Source organism: Numida meleagris, chromosome Z, assembly GCF_002078875.1.
Source record: "Numida meleagris isolate 19003 breed g44 Domestic line chromosome Z, NumMel1.0, whole genome shotgun sequence".
Taxonomy (NCBI): Eukaryota; Metazoa; Chordata; class Aves; order Galliformes; family Numididae; genus Numida; species Numida meleagris.
Window position 1 is genome coordinate 44,418,981 of NC_034438.1, and position 17,484 is coordinate 44,436,464.

Consider the following 17,484-nt stretch of genomic DNA (forward strand, 5'->3'; position numbering starts at 1 on the left):
CCCAGCTGAAGTGCCTTTACACTAATGCACGCAGCATGGGAAATAAGCAGGAGGAACTGGAAACCGTGATGTGCTTGGAAAATTATGATCTGGTTGCTATCACGGAAACATGGTGGGACGAATCCCACGATTGGAATACTCTGATTGAGGGCTACAGACTCTTCAGAAGGGACAGACAGGGCAGGAAGGGAGGGGGAGTTGCCCTCTACGTTAGGAAGTGGATAGATTGTGAAGAGCTGTGAAGAGCTGTGTCTGAGTAACAGCCATGACCAGGTTGAGAGCTTATGGGTTAAAATCAGCGATCGGTCCAGTAAAGGAGATCTAGTGGTTGGGGTCTGTTACAGGCCACCTGATCAGGAGGAGCCTGTGGACGAGGCCTTCTTGCTCCAGCTGCAGGAGGTGTCGCGTTCGCGGGCTCTTGTCCTGATGGGGGATTTCAACCACCCGCATATCTGCTGGGATAGTGGCAAGGCCGGCGGCAGACAGTCCAGCAGATTCCTGGAGTCTGTTGAGGATAACTTCCTTGTCCAGGTATTAGACGGACCGACCCAAGGTGAAGCCTTACTGGACCTGGTGCTCGCCAACGTGGAGGAGAGCATTACAGGGATTAAGATTGGAGGCAGCCTGGGCTGTAGTGATCATGCCCTGGTGGAGTTTGTGATCTTGAGGAAGGTAGGCCTGGCAGAAAGCAGAGTCAGGACCCTGAACTTCAGGAGAGCAAAATTCCAGCTGCTCAAGGAACTGCTGGGTGGGATCCCCTGGGAAACTGTCCTTAAGGGCATAGGAACAGAACAGAGCTGGCAGCTCTTTAAGGACACCCTCCTGAGAGCGCAAGAGCTCTCCATTCCCCAGCAAAAGAAATCGAGCAGAGGAGGCGGGCGACCGGCATGGCTGAGCAAGGACCCGCGGCTTAAACTGAGGGAAAAGAGGGAAATGTACAGGAAGAGGAAGCAGGGTTGTGTAGCCTGGGAGGAATATAGGGCTGTTGTCCGCATGTGTAGAGATAGGATCAGGAAAGCCAAGGCGCAGGTAGAGCTGAACTTCGCAAGGGATGTGAAAGATAACAAGAAGGGGTTCTACAGGTACATAGGCAAGAGAAGACAAGTCAAGGAGAGTGTTCCCCCTCTGGTAAATGAGGATGGAGAATTGGCTTCCTCAGACGTAGAAAAAGCTGAGGTGCTCAGTAAGTGCTTTGCCTCGGTCTTCACTAGTGGTCAGGCTCCCCGTGTCTGCCAGGACCCTGAACCTCGAGGTGTGGGTGAGAGGAGCGGATTTTGCCCCACTGTAACAGTGGAACAAGTTCGAGACCTCCTCTTGAAACTGAATGTGTGGAAGTCCATGGGGCCAGATGACATCCACCCTAGGGTTCTGAGAGAGATGGCTGATGTGGTTGCCGAGCCGCTCTCCATCATATTTGAAAAATCATGGCTGTCCGGTGAAGTCCCCGGTGACTGGAGAAAGGGAAACATTACTCTCATTTTTAAGAAAGGGAGAAAGGATGACCCGGAGAACTACAGGCCGGTGAGCCTCACCTCTGTGTCTGGGAAGATCATGGAGCAGATCCTCCTAGAAGACATGTTAAGGCACATACGTGACAAGGAGGAGCCAGCATGGCTTCACCAAGGGCAGATCTTGCCTGACCAATCTGGTGGCCTTCTATGATGAAGTTACGGCATCGGTGGATGGGAGGAGGGCGATGGATGTCATCTACTTGGACTTCTCCAAAGCCTTTGACAGGGTCCCTCATCACATCCTTCTCTCCAAATTGAAGAGGTATGGATTTGAAGGATGGACTGTTTGATGGATTAAGAACTGGTTGGCTGGCTGCAGCCAAAGGGTTGTGATAAATGGTTCTGTGACAGGGTGGAGGCCGGTCATGAGTGGTGTCCCCCAAGGCTCAGTCCTGGGACCGGTGCTCTTCAACATCTTTATCAATGACATAGACGATGGCATCGAGTGCACACCCAGCAAGTTTGCAGATGACACCAAGCTGAGCGGTGCAGTCGATACATTGGAAGGAAGGGAAGCCATCCAGAGGGACCTGGACAGGCTGGAGAAGTGGGCCCATGAGAACCTAATGAGGTTCAACAAGGCCAAGTGCAGGGTGCTGCACTTGGGCTGGGGAAATCCCAGGTATTTATACAAACTGGGGGAAGAACTCCTCGAGAGCAGCCCTGCGGAGAGGGACTTGGGGGTCCTGGTGGACGAGAAGCTGGACATGAGCCAGCAGTGTGCGCTGACAGGCATTAAAAGAGGAGTGACCAGCAGGGAGAGGGAGGTGGTTGTCCCCCTCCACTCCACTCTTGTGAGGCCCCATCTGGAGTACTGCATCCAGGCCTGGTGCCCCCAGCACAAGAAGGACGTGGAGCTCTTGGAACGAGTGCAGAGGAGGGCCACTAAGATGATCAGAGGGCTGGAGCACCTCTCCTATGAGGAAAGGTTGAGGGAACTGGGCTTGTTTAGTTTGGAGAAGAGAAGGCTCCGTGGAGACCTCATTGTGGCCTTCCAATACTTGAAGGGAGAGTATAAACAGGAGGGGGATCGATTGTTTGTGAGGGTGGATAGCGATAGGACAAGGGGGAATGCTTTCAAACTGAGACAGGGGAGATTTAGGTTAGATATTAGGAGGAAGTTTTTCACACAGAGGGTGGTAACGCACTGGAACAGGTTGCCCAGGGAGGTTGTGGATGCCCCGTCCCTGGAGGCATTCAAGGCCAGACTGGACATGGCTCTGGGCAGCCTGGTCTAGTGGTTGGCGATCCTGCGCTTGGCAGGGGGGTTGAGACTCGATGATCTTTGAGGTCCTTTTCAACCCAAGCCATTCTATGATTCTATGATTCTATGACAGTACAAAGATGAGCAATTTACAACAATATGTTGGAGCCAGATTAGGAAACGTATGAGATGTTGGCATCTCTCCCAAAATAAATGAGTAGTTAAGGAGACTACACTGAGCTATACATTGCCATATGTTTCCAGATGAATTTATACCTTTTCAGCCCAGTTTAATCTCATTATTTGCACCCCATTTTCCTTACTCTATATGATCTCAATATCCAAAAATACAGCCATAAACATGTAAAATAAAGTGATTTGTATCACATACATTTTAGACACGCAGCTAGGTACTTCGGAAGTACTTTAGAACAAATTACAGCCAATACAGTAATGAACTGGAATTGCCACTGAAATATTTCCACAATTTCAACATTGTCCCCCACTTAAAATGAGTGGGATTACGCTCTCTTATTTGCAGAGGAAAACCTATTTTTGAGTAGTATTTTCTCATACTGGGCTGAAGCCTAGTACTTACTTACCCCAGCTGTCCTATCCTACTTGGTGGAACAGTGTTGTTTTCTTGCTTTCTGAACCCTCGGAGGAAACTGTGAAGAGGCAGCTGTCTCCAGCCCTTGGCTACTGGCCATTTAGGAGCAGATCTTCAGGGTATAACGCAGTGCAGATGGGGTACAGACTGCCTAGAGGGTTATCAGTTGTAAATGAAAAATTGCTGCTTTCATGATATAGATGAGAAATTCCTGATATGTTGCTCCATGTCAAAATCAAAGCAACCAAGATAGTCCAATCATAGCTGGGATTTATCATACAGGTAAATGCCCCAAAACAAATTTGCAGACAGAATTGTGCAGAGACCAGGATAAAGACCAGAGATTTGAGGCATCTTGTCTCCTGGAGCAGCTCACCTCACTCAGTATCTCCACTGCTGCAAAGTTGCCCTTACTCATACATTTATTTAACCATTAAAGTGAATTGCTCCGGTACTCCCACCACTAGACATTATTTATGATGTAAAGTTTTACCTACAGGTCATCTGTGCATGGAGAGCTAGTGTTTTATTCTGCAATAACCTCCCCAGACTTGCCTTAATTGTTGTGTATTAGGCGAATAACGGAGCACTCAGGCTGTAACGCGGAAGACCCTTCCCCATTCGCTTGCTATTGGTTGGCCTACAGGAGAGGCTGTACTTTGTTTTCATAACAAGGTGTATAACTACCCCATATATGGCCTTTTGGAAGTAAGTGGTTAGAAGCGGGAGATTCAATATGATTGGCCAGGAGCCCGCGTGAGCTTCTGGAACAGTCTAGTAAAAGATAAGAAATACTATATAGTTCTGTAGCTTTTACCAATAAACGCCATTTTGCTGCTCATCATACTGATGTGCTTTGTGCAGCAGCTGGTCAGGACCGGGTTTTGGTTCTCTGCGTGCAAGGGTAATACGAAAAGGGTCGCCAGAGTTCGGTAACACTTAATAGATCACACACAGTGAGCCCTTCCTTCATGTTCTATGTCAACACACACCAACAACTCTCATCATCAAACAAAAAGCTGTTTTCCAACTGTAACACAATGGACATATCATCTGTTAATCACAAACTAATGAACTTCATTTTCTCCTCTGTGCCTTCAAAAAGGAAAGCTCTCTTTTGGACTTGTCCTGGTCTACTCTCTGCTGCTGCAGGAGAGGCAACTCTCTCCTTCCTCAGGATCACCATCAGAAAGAGATGCATGAATACAGAAAGGTGGGCAAAGAACAGTGTAACAACTGCAAGAAGCAAGCATAGGTGTCTCCAGAGAGAAGCACTCAAATGACATGGTTCCGTCTCAGAGGAGGGTGGGGAAAAGAATTTTTAGTACAGCACAGAAAGCCAATAAGAGTCAATTAAGTGAAATCAATATATGAGGAAGGGACTGTCTTCACAAGAATACATTGAACTGGGTGGACATTTGTTTTCAAATTGTTTTCATGTCTTTTCATTTCATTCTAATGTATCTAACAGTGAGCAAAAGCACACTGTTCTGCTCAGAGGCAGTGCTCATTTGGCAGCAGTTCAGACATTCACTTAAAGGAAACAAGAGTGTTAATTCTCCTCAAAGCCATGGCTGAGTCATGGTCCTATCCTATCAACTTTCAGAAGACCAGTTACACTTGTAGAAACAGACTTAAAAATTTTAAAAATAATATATTATTAATGATATATTGCTTAACCTGGTTACTTCTTTGGAGATAGAACCATTTTTCAGGATTTCTCAAGGATTTGGAGGAAAAACTGGCTTATACACTTAGTTCTTCCAAAGCAGATCTAACATATGGCACTATTGAATCTTATTTACTATTATTATTTACTATTATTTTCAGAGAGATTTTGTGTCAACTCTACCATCAGAAAATTTAAAAACATGAATATAAGATCAAATTAGAATAACAAAACATTCTTCAATGTGGAAAAGAAGGTCAGTGTGGTAGAAGAACTGAAGGATTCTTTCTAATTTTCACACGGTACACAAAAACTCTGAAATAAATCTCCAATGATTTTTTGAAATAGAAACTGCTGAGTTACTACAATATAGAAGCACGGGTTAACATTTGAACTGAAGAAAAAAAATGTTCAATTTTTGCTTCTTTGGAGAATTTTGTAGCCACAAAAATAAAAGAGGAATAAAATAAGGCCATTTCCAGACGAGGCATGCTGGAAACTAGCAACTGATTCTATACCAATGAGTCATATATGAACAAGGTTCTCTCTCTATCCCTCTCTCTCTCTTTTTTCCTGGAGGAAATACAAAATCCTTATGACGTAGAAACATTTGAGATGTGATTAATTACTTCTTCAGACAGGTATTGCCTATGGGGTTAGGAAAAAAAAAATAAGGAAATAAATGTAATTCCTTCTGGGGTAAAAATTTAACCAAGTACTGTCACATGAAAGAATCTTTTTCTTTTATGTCTACACCCTTATAAATTCAGACATAATGGAACAGTAGAATGGAACTAAATTACTAGCTAAACAAATTTGGCAGTTGCAACTGCAGATCAACATGGTCTTTTTCCCATTAAAAGTAATGGGTACTTGAGTGTGAAGTAGATTAAAAAAATTGTATACAATGTTGCTAACAGGAAGAATTGTTATGGAAATTTATTCAAATAATGGAAGACTAAGTTTAATCCTCTAAATATATCTGGGAGCTTCATCATGCAGAAAAACACTGGTATTGAGTGTACTGAGTCTTCCTCATAAATGCGAGCGAGAGAGTGTTCAACATCAGTGAAATGTGGGATATCAGCAGGAACATGATTAGAGAAATGCAAAAATAAATATGAGATTTTTCTATCCAACTAAGAATATAAATTAATGGAAGATTAATAGAAGCTTTTGAAAAATCTTCCAATAAGCACAGTCAAGATAAGAAATTAAAATTTCAGATTAGGTACAATACAAAAAATAATTTCACACGGGCTATCTATGACAGCAGTGACTGTATTCCAAGGTCTTTCCAAAATTTAAGCATTCTGAATAAATTCTGAGAAGAACATCTGGCCGGGAAGTCAAAGCTTTGCAGATTTCAAGACATTCTCACCTTGCTGAAACTACTGATGGTAAGGGAGAAAGCAGTTTGAGCTCTTCATGCTAACAAGAATATCTGTCATTTTTCTAAGTAAAATGGTTGACCTATATTTAGAAAAAGAACAGCAAGAAGGGCTTCTGTAAGTATGTTGGTGACAAAAGAAGGATTGCTAAACAAGATGGCAGAAGTTACACAGGACAGGGAAAAGGCCAAGGTACTGAACATCTTCTTTGACTCAGCCTTTACCAGCAAGACCTGACTTCAAGAATCCCAGCTCCCAGAGACTAACTTGGAAGGCTAGAGCAAGGAAGAGGTATCCTTGGTGGAAGAGGATCAGATTCAAATTAGGGAATACTTAAGCAAACTGGAAATACTTAAGTCCATGAGTCCTGATGGGATGCTGGCAGATGTCGTTGTGAGACCAGTTTCTAAACACTGGAGGAAAGCAAATGTCATTCCTACCTTCAAGAAGGGATGAAGAAAGACCCAGGGAACTATGGGTAAGTCAGACTCACTTCAATTTCTAGAAAGGTGATGGAGTAGCTAATCCTGGAAAACATTCTCCAGTCGCAAGAAATACATGAAAATCATCATTTATACTAATGCACACAGCATGGGTAACAAACAGGAGGAGCTGGAGGCCATTGTGCTGTCAAAAAACTATGACGTGGTAGCTATCACAGAAATGTGGTGGCATGACTCACACAGCTGGTGTGCTATGATCAATGGCTACCAACATTTCAAGAGAGATAGGCAGGAAAGGTGGTGGTGTGGCCCTGTATGTTAAGAAAGAATGCAAATGTATGGAAATTAATGATAGTGATGATAGGGTTGAGAACTTATTGGTCAGAATAAAAGCGAAGGCCAATAAGACTAACATAATCATGAGGGTCTGCTACAGGCCACCCAACCAGGATGAAGAGGTGGCTAAGATACTTAACAGACAGCTGGGTGAGATCTCGAGGTCTCTACACCTTGTTCTCATGGGGGACTTCAACTTCCCAGACATCTGCTGGAATTATAGTATAGCAGAAACAGAACAGTCCCGGAGGTTCCTAGAGCATGTGGGAGATAACTTCCTGACACAGCTGGTAAAGGAGCCAACAAGGGGAAGCAAAATCCTGGACCTGCTGTTTGTTAACAGGGAAGGTCTTGTGGGGGATGTAAAGGTTGGAGGCTGTCTGGGGCAAAGCGCTCACGAAATGATAGATTTCTTGATCCTTGTTGAGCCACAGAGGACAGTCAGTAGAACTGCCACCTTGGACTTCTGGAGGGCAGACTTTGGCCTCTTTCAGACCATGCTTGAGAGAGTCCCTTCAGAGGTAGTTCTGGAGGGCATGGGAGCCCAGGAAGGCTGGGAATACTTCAAGTAAGTAATTTCAAAGGTGCAGGAGTTGACCATCTTCAAGTCATGGAAGATGAGCTGATGGGGAAGGAGACCAGTCTGGCTGAACAGAGACCTTCAGCTGGAACTCAGGAACAAAAGGAAAGTTTATGGTCTTTGGAAGAGGGTGCAAGCAACTTACGAGGATTACAAATACGTACTGAAGCTATGCAGGGAGAAAATTAGAAAGGCTAAAGCCCAGCTAGAACTGAACATGGCCACTAGGTGAAAGACAATAAATATTTCCATAAATACATCAACAGTAAGAGGAGGGGTAGGGAGAATCTCCAACCCTTGGTGGATGCAGATGGCAACACAGTGACCAAGGATCAGGATAAGGCTAAGGTACTTAATGCCTTCTTTGCCTCAGTCTTTAATGTAGGACTAGTTGCTCTGGGGGCATACAGCTCCTTGCACTGGTAGATAGGAATGGGGAACAGAATAGGCCCTGCATAATCCATGATAAGATGGTTTTGGACCTCCTCCGAAAGCTGGACGCTCACAAGTCCATGGGGCCACATGGATTGCACCCTAGAGTGCTGAGGGAGTTGGTGGATGTGGTTGCCAGGCCACTCTCCATCATCCTTCAACAGTCCTGGCTAACCGGAGATGTCCCAGTGGACTGGAGACTCGCAAATATGACACCCATCTTCAAAAAGGGCCGGAAAGATGATCCTGGTAGCTACAGACCTATCAGTCTCACCTTGGTGCCAGGGAAGGTCATGGAATGGATAATCTTGGGACCCGTCACAAATCAATTCAAGGACAACCAGGGGATCAGGCCCAGTCAGCATGGGTTCATGAATGGTAGATCCTGCTTGACAAACCTGATTTCGTTCTATGACAAGGTGACCCGCTTAGTGGATGAAGGTAAGGCTATTGATGTTGTCTATCTGGACTTTAGTAAAGCCTTTGACACTGTCCCCCACAGTATCCTCATGGAGAAGCTGACTGCCCATCATTTGGATGAGCACATGCTCTGCTGGGTGCAACACTGGCTGGACGGCCAGGCCCAAAGTGTAGTGGTCCAGTTGGCAGCCAGTCACAAGCGGCGTCCCCCAGGGCTTGGTACTGGGACCGCTCCTATTCAACATCTTTATCAATGATCTTGATGAAGGGATTAGGTGCACCCTCAGTAAGTTTTCAGACAACACCAAGCTGGGAAGGGAGTGTTGATCTGCCAGAGGGTAGAAAGGCAGTACAGAGGGACCTGCATAGACTTGATTGATGGGCCAAGGTAAACTGTATGAGTTTCAACAGGGCCAAGTGTCGGGTCCTGCAATTTGGTCACAACAACCCCAGGCAACCCTACAGGCTAGGGGAGAAGTGGCTTGAAAGCTGCCTGACAGAAAGGGACCTTGGTGTACTGATGGACAGTCGGCTGAATATGAGCCAGCAGTGTGTCCAGGTGGCCAAGAAGGCCAATGGCATCCTGGCTTGGATCAGGAATGATGAGGTGAGCAGGACTAGGGAAGTAATCCTGCCCTTGTACTCGGTGCTAGTGAGGCCCCACCTTGAGTTCTGTGCTCAGTTTTGGGCACCTCAATGCACCTTTTCCTACAGAAAGGAAATTGAGGTGCTGGAGCAGGACCAAAGAAGGGCAACAAGGCTTATGAAGGGCTTGGAGAATATGCCCTACAAGCAGTGACTGAAGGAACTGGGGCTGTTTACTATGGGGAAGAGGAGGCTGAGCGGAGACCTTATTGCTCTTTTCAGATACCTGAAAGGTGATTGCAGTGAGAGCAGGGCTGATCTCTTCTCACTGGTGACAGGTGACAGGACAAGGGGAAATGGACTCAAGTTGCACCAGGGGAGGTTTAGGTTGGATATTAGGAAAAACTTCTTTACAGAAGGGGTTGTTAAGCACTGGAACAGGCTCCCCAGGGAGGTGGTTGAGTCACCATCCCTGAATGTGTTTAAAAACCATCTGGATGTGGTGCTCAGGGACATGATTTAGTAGTGGGTTGTTAGAGCTAGGGTAGTATGGTCAGGCTGTTGGTTGGACTTGCTGATCTTTGAGGTCTTTTCCAACCTGAGCAATTCTATGATTCTGAGATTCTATGGGAAAGCAGCATAGATTCACTAAGGGGAAGTAATGCTTGGCCAACTTGATAAACTTCTATGATGAGAAGACTACCCTGGTAGATGAGAGCAGTGGACATAGTCTTCATGGAATTCAGTAAGGCCTTTGACATTGTCTCTAATAAGATCATCATAGACAAGCTGTTGATGTAGGGGCTGGATGGGTAGAGACTGAGGTAGATCAAGAACCATTTGAATGCCTGAGTCCAGAGGGTGGTGATGAGTGGCATGAAGTCTGGTTGGAGACTAGTCACTAGTGAAGTACTCAGAGAGTAAGTACTAGACTCAGTCCTCTTTAACATCTTCATTAATGATACAATAGAATCATAGAATCATAGAATCCTTAGAGTTGGAAGGGACCTCTGAGGGCCATCTAGTCCAGCTCCCCAGCAATGAACAGGGACACCACACCTAGACCAAGTTGCCCAAGGCCTTATCCAGCCTTGCCTTGAAAGTCTCCAGGGATGGGGCATCAACCACAACACTTTGTAAACTGTTCCAGTGCCTCACCACCCTCACTGGATAAGACTTATTCCTAATATCTAACCTAAACCTACCCTCCCTGAGCTTGAAGCCATTTCACCTTGTTCTATTGCCACACACCCTCCTAAAGTGTCTGTCCCCTTCTTTCCTATAGCTTCTCTCTAGGCAGCTATCAGATCACCTTGCAGCCTTCTCTTCTCCAGGCTGAAGAGCCCCAGCTCATTAAAAAATGAGAGAGATGCTCTAGCCCTCTGTTCATCTTTGTGGCCTTCCTCTGGACCTGCTCCAGCAATTCTATGTCCTTCTTGTTCTGGGGGGCTCCAGAACTGGATGCAGTACTCCAGGTGGGGTCTCACCAGCACAGAGTAGAGGGGCAGGATCACCTCCCTCAACCTGCTGGTCATGCCTCTCTTGATGCAACCCAGGATACAGTTGGCCTTCTGGGCTGTAAGTGCACATTACTGGCTCATGTTGAATCTTCTATCAATCAACACCCCCAAATCCTTCTCCTCCGGCCTTCTCTCAAGCCATTCTCTGCCCAGCCTGTATGTGTTTGAGACTGCCCCCACCCAGGTGCAGGACCTTGCATGAGGGCTTGTTGAGCTTCATGAGGTTGGCATGGACCCACCTCTCAAGCCCGTCCAGGTCCCTCTGTATGGCATCCCTTACCTCTAGCGTGTCAACTGCACCACTCAGCTTGATGTCATCTGCAAACATGCTGAGGGTGCACTTGATCCTACTATCCATGTCACCTACAAAGATGTTAAATAACACCAGTCCCACTGAGGAATGCCACTTGTCACCAGTCTTCACTTGGACATGGAGCCGTTGACCGGAACCCTCTGACTGCGACCATCCAGCCAATTCCTTATCCAGTGACTGGTCCATCCATTAAATCCATTTTTCTCCAATTTGGTGACCAGGATGCCATGTGGGACAGTGTGAAGTGTTTTGCACAAGTCCAGGCAGATGATGTCAGTGGCTCTTCCTTTATGCACCGACACTGTAACTCCATCATAAAAGGCCAACAGGTTTGTCAGGCATGACTTGCCTTTGATGAAGCCAAGTTGGTTACCATCAATCACCTCATCTTTATTTTCCATGTACCTTAGTAGAGCCTCCTGGAGGATCTGCTCCATGATCTTGCCAGGCACAGAAGTGAGACTGACTGGCCTATAGTTCCCTGGATCTTCTTTTTTTCCCTTCTTGAAAATGGGGGTTATGTTTCCCTTCTTCCAGTTGGTGGGAACTTCACCAGACTGCCATGACCTTTTAAATATGATGGATAGTGGTGGCTCCATCCTGATGGACAGTATCGTAGGAAGGTAATGACAGCAATACGTGTTTGATGATTTATATAATCTCTCAGTGCAAGTCTTAAAAACACACTTAAAATTAATTTCTACTGATTTTCCTATCCTTGCTTAGAACAATGGAGTCACACAAGACTGCCTTTCGTACAGATATTTATATACAGACAAATGAACATATAATGACACGATTTTGCTGGTGCTTAATAAAGAATGATTATATTTGGGAGGAAAATTGAACTTAATTTTACCTTTGGGAGTAGGAATTGGTCTCTCAAGTCCATCCACATGGCCTAAGGGGTCATTCGAATCTGGAATTTCCATTTCACCTAGGCAAAAAAAAAAAGTTTTTATGAATTGAATCCAGGCCCTGATCAGCCTGATCTGGTGGGTGGCAGTTCTGCTCACAACAGGGAGTTGAAACTGGGTGGCCTTTATGGTCCCTCCAACCCAAGACATTCTACGATTCTGTGATTCCATTATATATCTAAGCAGACAGAAACAAAGTTGGTCTGCTGGGAGTTCTTGAAGACGGCAGACAATAATTCCATGTTCCTTTGCGTTTGTGTTCTGAATTGATGGAGGTATGACACGAGTGCTTATGTCAAACTTCAGCAGAGATATATCACCTCTTGTTTTTACCAAGGAATACTGAAGGAAGTTTGCCTCCTTTGTTTCTGCTTGGCCTCCCTTAAGTATCACAAGGAGTTTAGAACAGAACGTCAACATTGACCAGTTAGGGGGAAGACCACGCTGTGGAGTAAAAAGAAGAGTAAGAAAAATGCCTCCACTTGGCTACTTCGGGTGGTCATAACCCACCAGTATTCATAGGATGAAAAATTATTTGTAGAAGTCAATTCTTAGGCACACTTTATTACTTTATTCTCAGTCTTCCAGACTCACAGATGCCCAAGATTCAAGAGCCACTTTTCCTTTAATGCTTTGTATTCAACTTTAAAATACTTGTTTCCATTTCTTCAGTCAATTAGTAAGATGCATAACAGGAAAAACATTAACTCAGACATTAGAACAGAAATTCCTTTCTCTCTTTTCCCTCCTTCCCAGACTCATATCTCTTTGTTACGAAAAGTTTTAAAAAACAAAGATAGAAAGAGAAAAAAGCATTTGGCAGTTTGAAAATGTTTCAGTAATAGTTTTGAGTGATTAATTCTCATGCTTGGCAAGTTTATGTCTGGCAAAGACTTTTATCTGCAGACGTGCTTTAAGAGAGAATAATTACAAACCATAGACAACACCTACAAACAAAGTCTCCATGACTAAGCAATGTTAAAATTGAAAATCCTTTATCTGCTCAATAAATCATAAATAAAAAACAGATCTGTCACTTAAATTGTTGCTTTTATGAAAGAAACATTTATATTTTATGCAATTTGCAAAGTTCCACGTAGACCGTATTTATTCTGAATTCTCAAGCTTAAGCTTGAATTTACTAAATCATAAGGTAAGATGCCATAGTTATTATAAGTATGAAAAAATAATTTTTTTACACTAGAAATTCTTCTAGTTCAGACAATGAACAAGATACTACAATTAAATAAAAGGTCTTCACCTTGAATTAAACAGAATAAAAGAATCCTATAGTCAAGAACCTCTCCAAGGAAAAAGACTATGCATAACTGTTGAATAGTCTCAATGTTTCCTGAATTTAAATTCCTAACTTATTACAATTTTCCTTCTAGGAGTGAATCCACTGTACTTTCCTCAACAGATAATAATCCTTGCAGTCATTTTTCCTTAACTCTCCTCACTTTACAGCAGGCATATTTCTTATCACATACTATCACCAATTTTCCACAGACATATACATCAGGTTTGTATTTTTACAATTACTAACTTATCTCCTTTTTCCCATTTCATTTATTTAATATTCCAATCTGGGTCTCTCATTTTACTTTTCTTCCTTCTACTTTCCTTATTTTTTCCTGGCATTTTTCCATGTCCTGCTGCTGCCAAGATGGGTGAATATCCACAAAGATAGAAAAGAAATGCCTAAAGTGTACACGGCAATCATAATAATATTGAATGCCAGAAAAGAAAGGGAAGCAGACAGGGAATATAAAAGAATGACAGACATGGGTATGAAAAACAATGAGAAATGAAAAGTAATGAACATAGGTAAAGCTCTTTCTCAGTACAAGGTTTGTTCAGAGCTAACCGTGACAGCTGAGGCACAATATCTTGGTCTCAGAATTGCTAGTTCCATCAAAATTGAGCTCAGTGCTAAAAAGCAGTAAGAAGAGCAAATTCAGTTAGTGGCTATTTCTGGGGAAGGAATAAAGAATAAAACTGAAAACATCATTATGCTGCTGTATAAGTTCATAGTATTCTTTTATAAATAGAATGTTGCATGTTATTGAGGTCCTCTCATCTTAAAAAAGATGACAAGGCTGCAGCATAACCAGAACTCAAACTGAATGGAGATTCTCTGCATGGGGCAACGTGTGTTCCATACTGACCACCTTTCATGGTTTTATGATTTTTGTTATCAGTATTCCACATCATAACATCATGTAGTGCACTGGCAGTTAAAGATTTAATGCTCCAGTTCTGTGGATTGTGGACAGTTCTGGGTAACTAGTTCTCAGAAGAGAAGAACTACATACCCCAGAAGACTGTGTTGTTTGGTCTTTGGTTTTTTGACACTCTCTCTCCCATTTGATTCCATTTATTAGCTTCAATTCCAATTATATTGTATTATATTGTGTTATTTTGCATTTCAATATCATGTTTAGTAAATTAGTTCGTTTCTGCTGAGATTGTTGCTGCTATCTTGTTTTTAGGCCCATCTCTCTATCCTTTCCCCTTTCCCAGGGCATGGGTCCATGGGTCCCCCCACCCAACTAGTCATGGAACTGGGCCTAACCAGCCTGTAAACTGTTGACATTTTTGGTGGAGAATGCATAGTCCACTTTGGCTGGGAAAAGATGTACTTCTAGAGCAAAACTCTCTCTACTCTCTGAGAGCTTCATTAAAAGCTTATCTGTACTGCAGGTGCTGTTCTGTAAACAAGGCCTTGAAGTCCAGGCGGACTGCCAACATTCTGAGATATTTGTAAACTTTCTAGGTGCTGCTAGCTTACCTCTGTAAAGAGAAAAAAATGATTTTGCTTTCTCTTGTAAAACCGTTCCTACAGGGAACTGCCAATTTTACATAACTTGTTCTTTTTAAACAGTCTCCCAGTCTCTCTCATGAATCCTTCATGTGTTTTTTGAATGCCCATCTGATGATCATGTTGTCAGTCTCCCTGAATGTACACTTCATCACTTCACTCAGTATTTGCATTTATAATATTTTGAGGAAGCCTTCCCCAAAGCTAGAGAATACTGAGTAGCAGAGAGTGTGGAGGGACTTGGGAGAGACTTCAGAGAGATGAGCATCACTGATGTCATGGAACTTTACTCCTGAACACTTGCAAGATCCTGAGAACCTAAGCAGATATTTGAGACAGGGATGTTGCAGCTCAGGCAGATCTGAGGAGGCACAAATTAGCTGGGGCCTGGCTTATGCTTATTGGGCCTTATTCAATACTACCCCTGAGAGGGAGAGAGTCTCTGAAATTGAGCAAGAGAGTCTGTGAGCCAAAAGGGAGAGTTTCCAGGAAAGTCCGAGCTGAGAGGGAGAATCTCCAGGTCCAGAAAGAGAGTCTTCTTGCTGAGAAACAGAATCTCTAGATTGAGTAAGACAGTCTCCGAGCTGAGAAGGAATGTCTCCAATCCGAGAGGGAGAATCTCAAATCCTAGAGAGAGAATCTCCAAAATGAACAAGACACCTTCCAATACGAGCGATACACCCTCCGAACTGAGCAAGACTCCCTCCAATCCAAACTAATCACCCTCCAAACCGAGCGGGACACCCTCTAATCCAAACTAGACAGTCTCCAAACCGAAGGAGTCAAACTTCAACCTCAACAAGACATCCTCCAAACTGAACGAGACATCCTCCAAACTGAACGAGACAGACACGGAGCCGAGCTGGAGAGAAACAGCATCAAAACTGAGCAACCTGATCAATCACAGGAGGCACCAGAATCGATGTCAGCTGCCCCTGTAAGAGGATGGAAATTGAAACGAATGTCATCCCATTTAGAATGGAAGAAAGAGGAGGAGAAAGTAGAGGAACAAGATACTACAAGAGAAGAGGAGAAAGTAGAGGAAAAAGATCCAAGGGAGTGGCCCCTATTTCCATGGGAGGAGCCCTCAACAAGATCACGGCTGGCAATGCCAAGGAGGGCTAAAAGAGAAGAAGGTGGTGAGGAATACATTGTCACCATTACTACCCAACCTCCAAAAGTGACTGAAATTCAAGGTTCGAGAAAAGATTTTTCATGGCACCCAAATGTCACCTGGTTACTTTGATATTGGGACAATGGGGCCAACAGTGTGTTACTAGATAGTAGAGAAGCTCGCCAACTGGGAAGCATTGCTAAGGACTCAGCCACTGACAGAGGTATTAGTAGATGTCAGGATGAGGCCTTCACCCTCTGGAAGTGGGTTACTAGCTGTAAAGGAAAAATACCCCTTCAAAGACGATCTGATGCCTGAGACAAAGAAAAGGACTGTGGAAAAAGGCATCCACTATTTGAGAGAATGCACCATGGTGGAAATATTACGTGATGCCACATTCATTCCTGACAATCCAAACCAAGAGCATGATCCTGAGAGTCAGGTGTACACCAAGTATGTGGCAGAAATTCACAAGAACTGTACCAGAACTGGTACACTGGCAGCAATGTATGGCAGAGGGCAAAGAAGACCCTTTTTAAATGAACTGATTACTGGACCTCATGACTTTAAGCTACATTTACCCCCTCTACAAGCTTATGTTTCAGCCATTCCAAAAGTAACGGAAAGACCAGATAGAGAGAAATCAAGAAGATTTGATGGAGGAATGGTCCACTGTGCTTCATCATGATGAAGCCATTGAACCTAAAGAGACACCTGGATACAGATCAGAATTATCAAAACAGCCTACTAAAGGGGCTGATGAAATTGGTTTCCTCCTGACCTGCATCCTCCACTATCTCAGATATTAAGAGAAGACATCCTCCTGCTCAAGCAAGTGACAACAGTAAGATCATGTCACATATCGCCTTCTGGATTTACCTACGTGAGCATGGAGAAGACATGAAGACGTGGCATAAAAAACCCACACCTGCACTACAAGCACGGGTAAAAGAATTACAAGACAGATCAACCACCAAGGTGAACTCCTCCAAAAACATGATCGCTCCAGTTGCCGCAGGACACGGCAAAAGCCATAAGGACCTTGATCATGGCTCAAAGAAAAAGAATTACAGAGGTAACAAATACAGGGGCCCTGCCCAGAGCTGGGGGGGGGAAAGGGACAATAGAGTGTATTGGACTGTGTGTATCTGATGGCCTGGCACATCAGAAATATAAGGTACTGGTGGACACTGGTGCGCAGTGCACTCCAATGCCCTTGAGTCATGAAGGCACAAAATCAATTTATATTTCTGGGGTGACTGGGTGTTCCCAGAAGTTGACTATGTTAGAGGTCAAAATAAGCCTCACTGGTAAAGACTGGCAAAAACACCGTATTGCGACTGGCCCAGGGGCTCCATGTATACTTGGTATTGACTCCCTCAGAAGGGGGATTTCAAGGATCTCAAAGGGATGGGCTTTTGGAATAGCTGCTGTAGACATAGATAACATTAAGCAGCTGTCTGTTTTGCCTGGCCTGTCAGAAGATCCGTCTTTTGTGGGGTTGCTACAAGTAAAAGAGCAACAGATACTGACTGCTACAAAAATGGTGCACAGACGGCAGTACTGCACCAACAGGGATTCCTTGCTCCCCATTCATAAGTTGATTCGTCAACTAGAG

General features: G+C 44.1%; 1 protein-coding gene across 2 annotated transcripts in view; it reads right to left on the reverse strand.

The window, feature by feature from the left end:
• ROR2 (receptor tyrosine kinase like orphan receptor 2) overlaps positions 1 to 17,484 on the reverse strand; it is a 176,951-nt gene that overhangs the window by 45,278 nt on the left and 114,189 nt on the right. For both annotated transcript variants that reach the window (XM_021380706.1, XM_021380705.1), the window contains exon 2: positions 11,874 to 11,951. In XM_021380706.1, the coding sequence (XP_021236381.1) occupies positions 11,874 to 11,951 (78 nt within the window). The remainder of the gene's footprint in view (positions 1 to 11,873; positions 11,952 to 17,484) is intronic.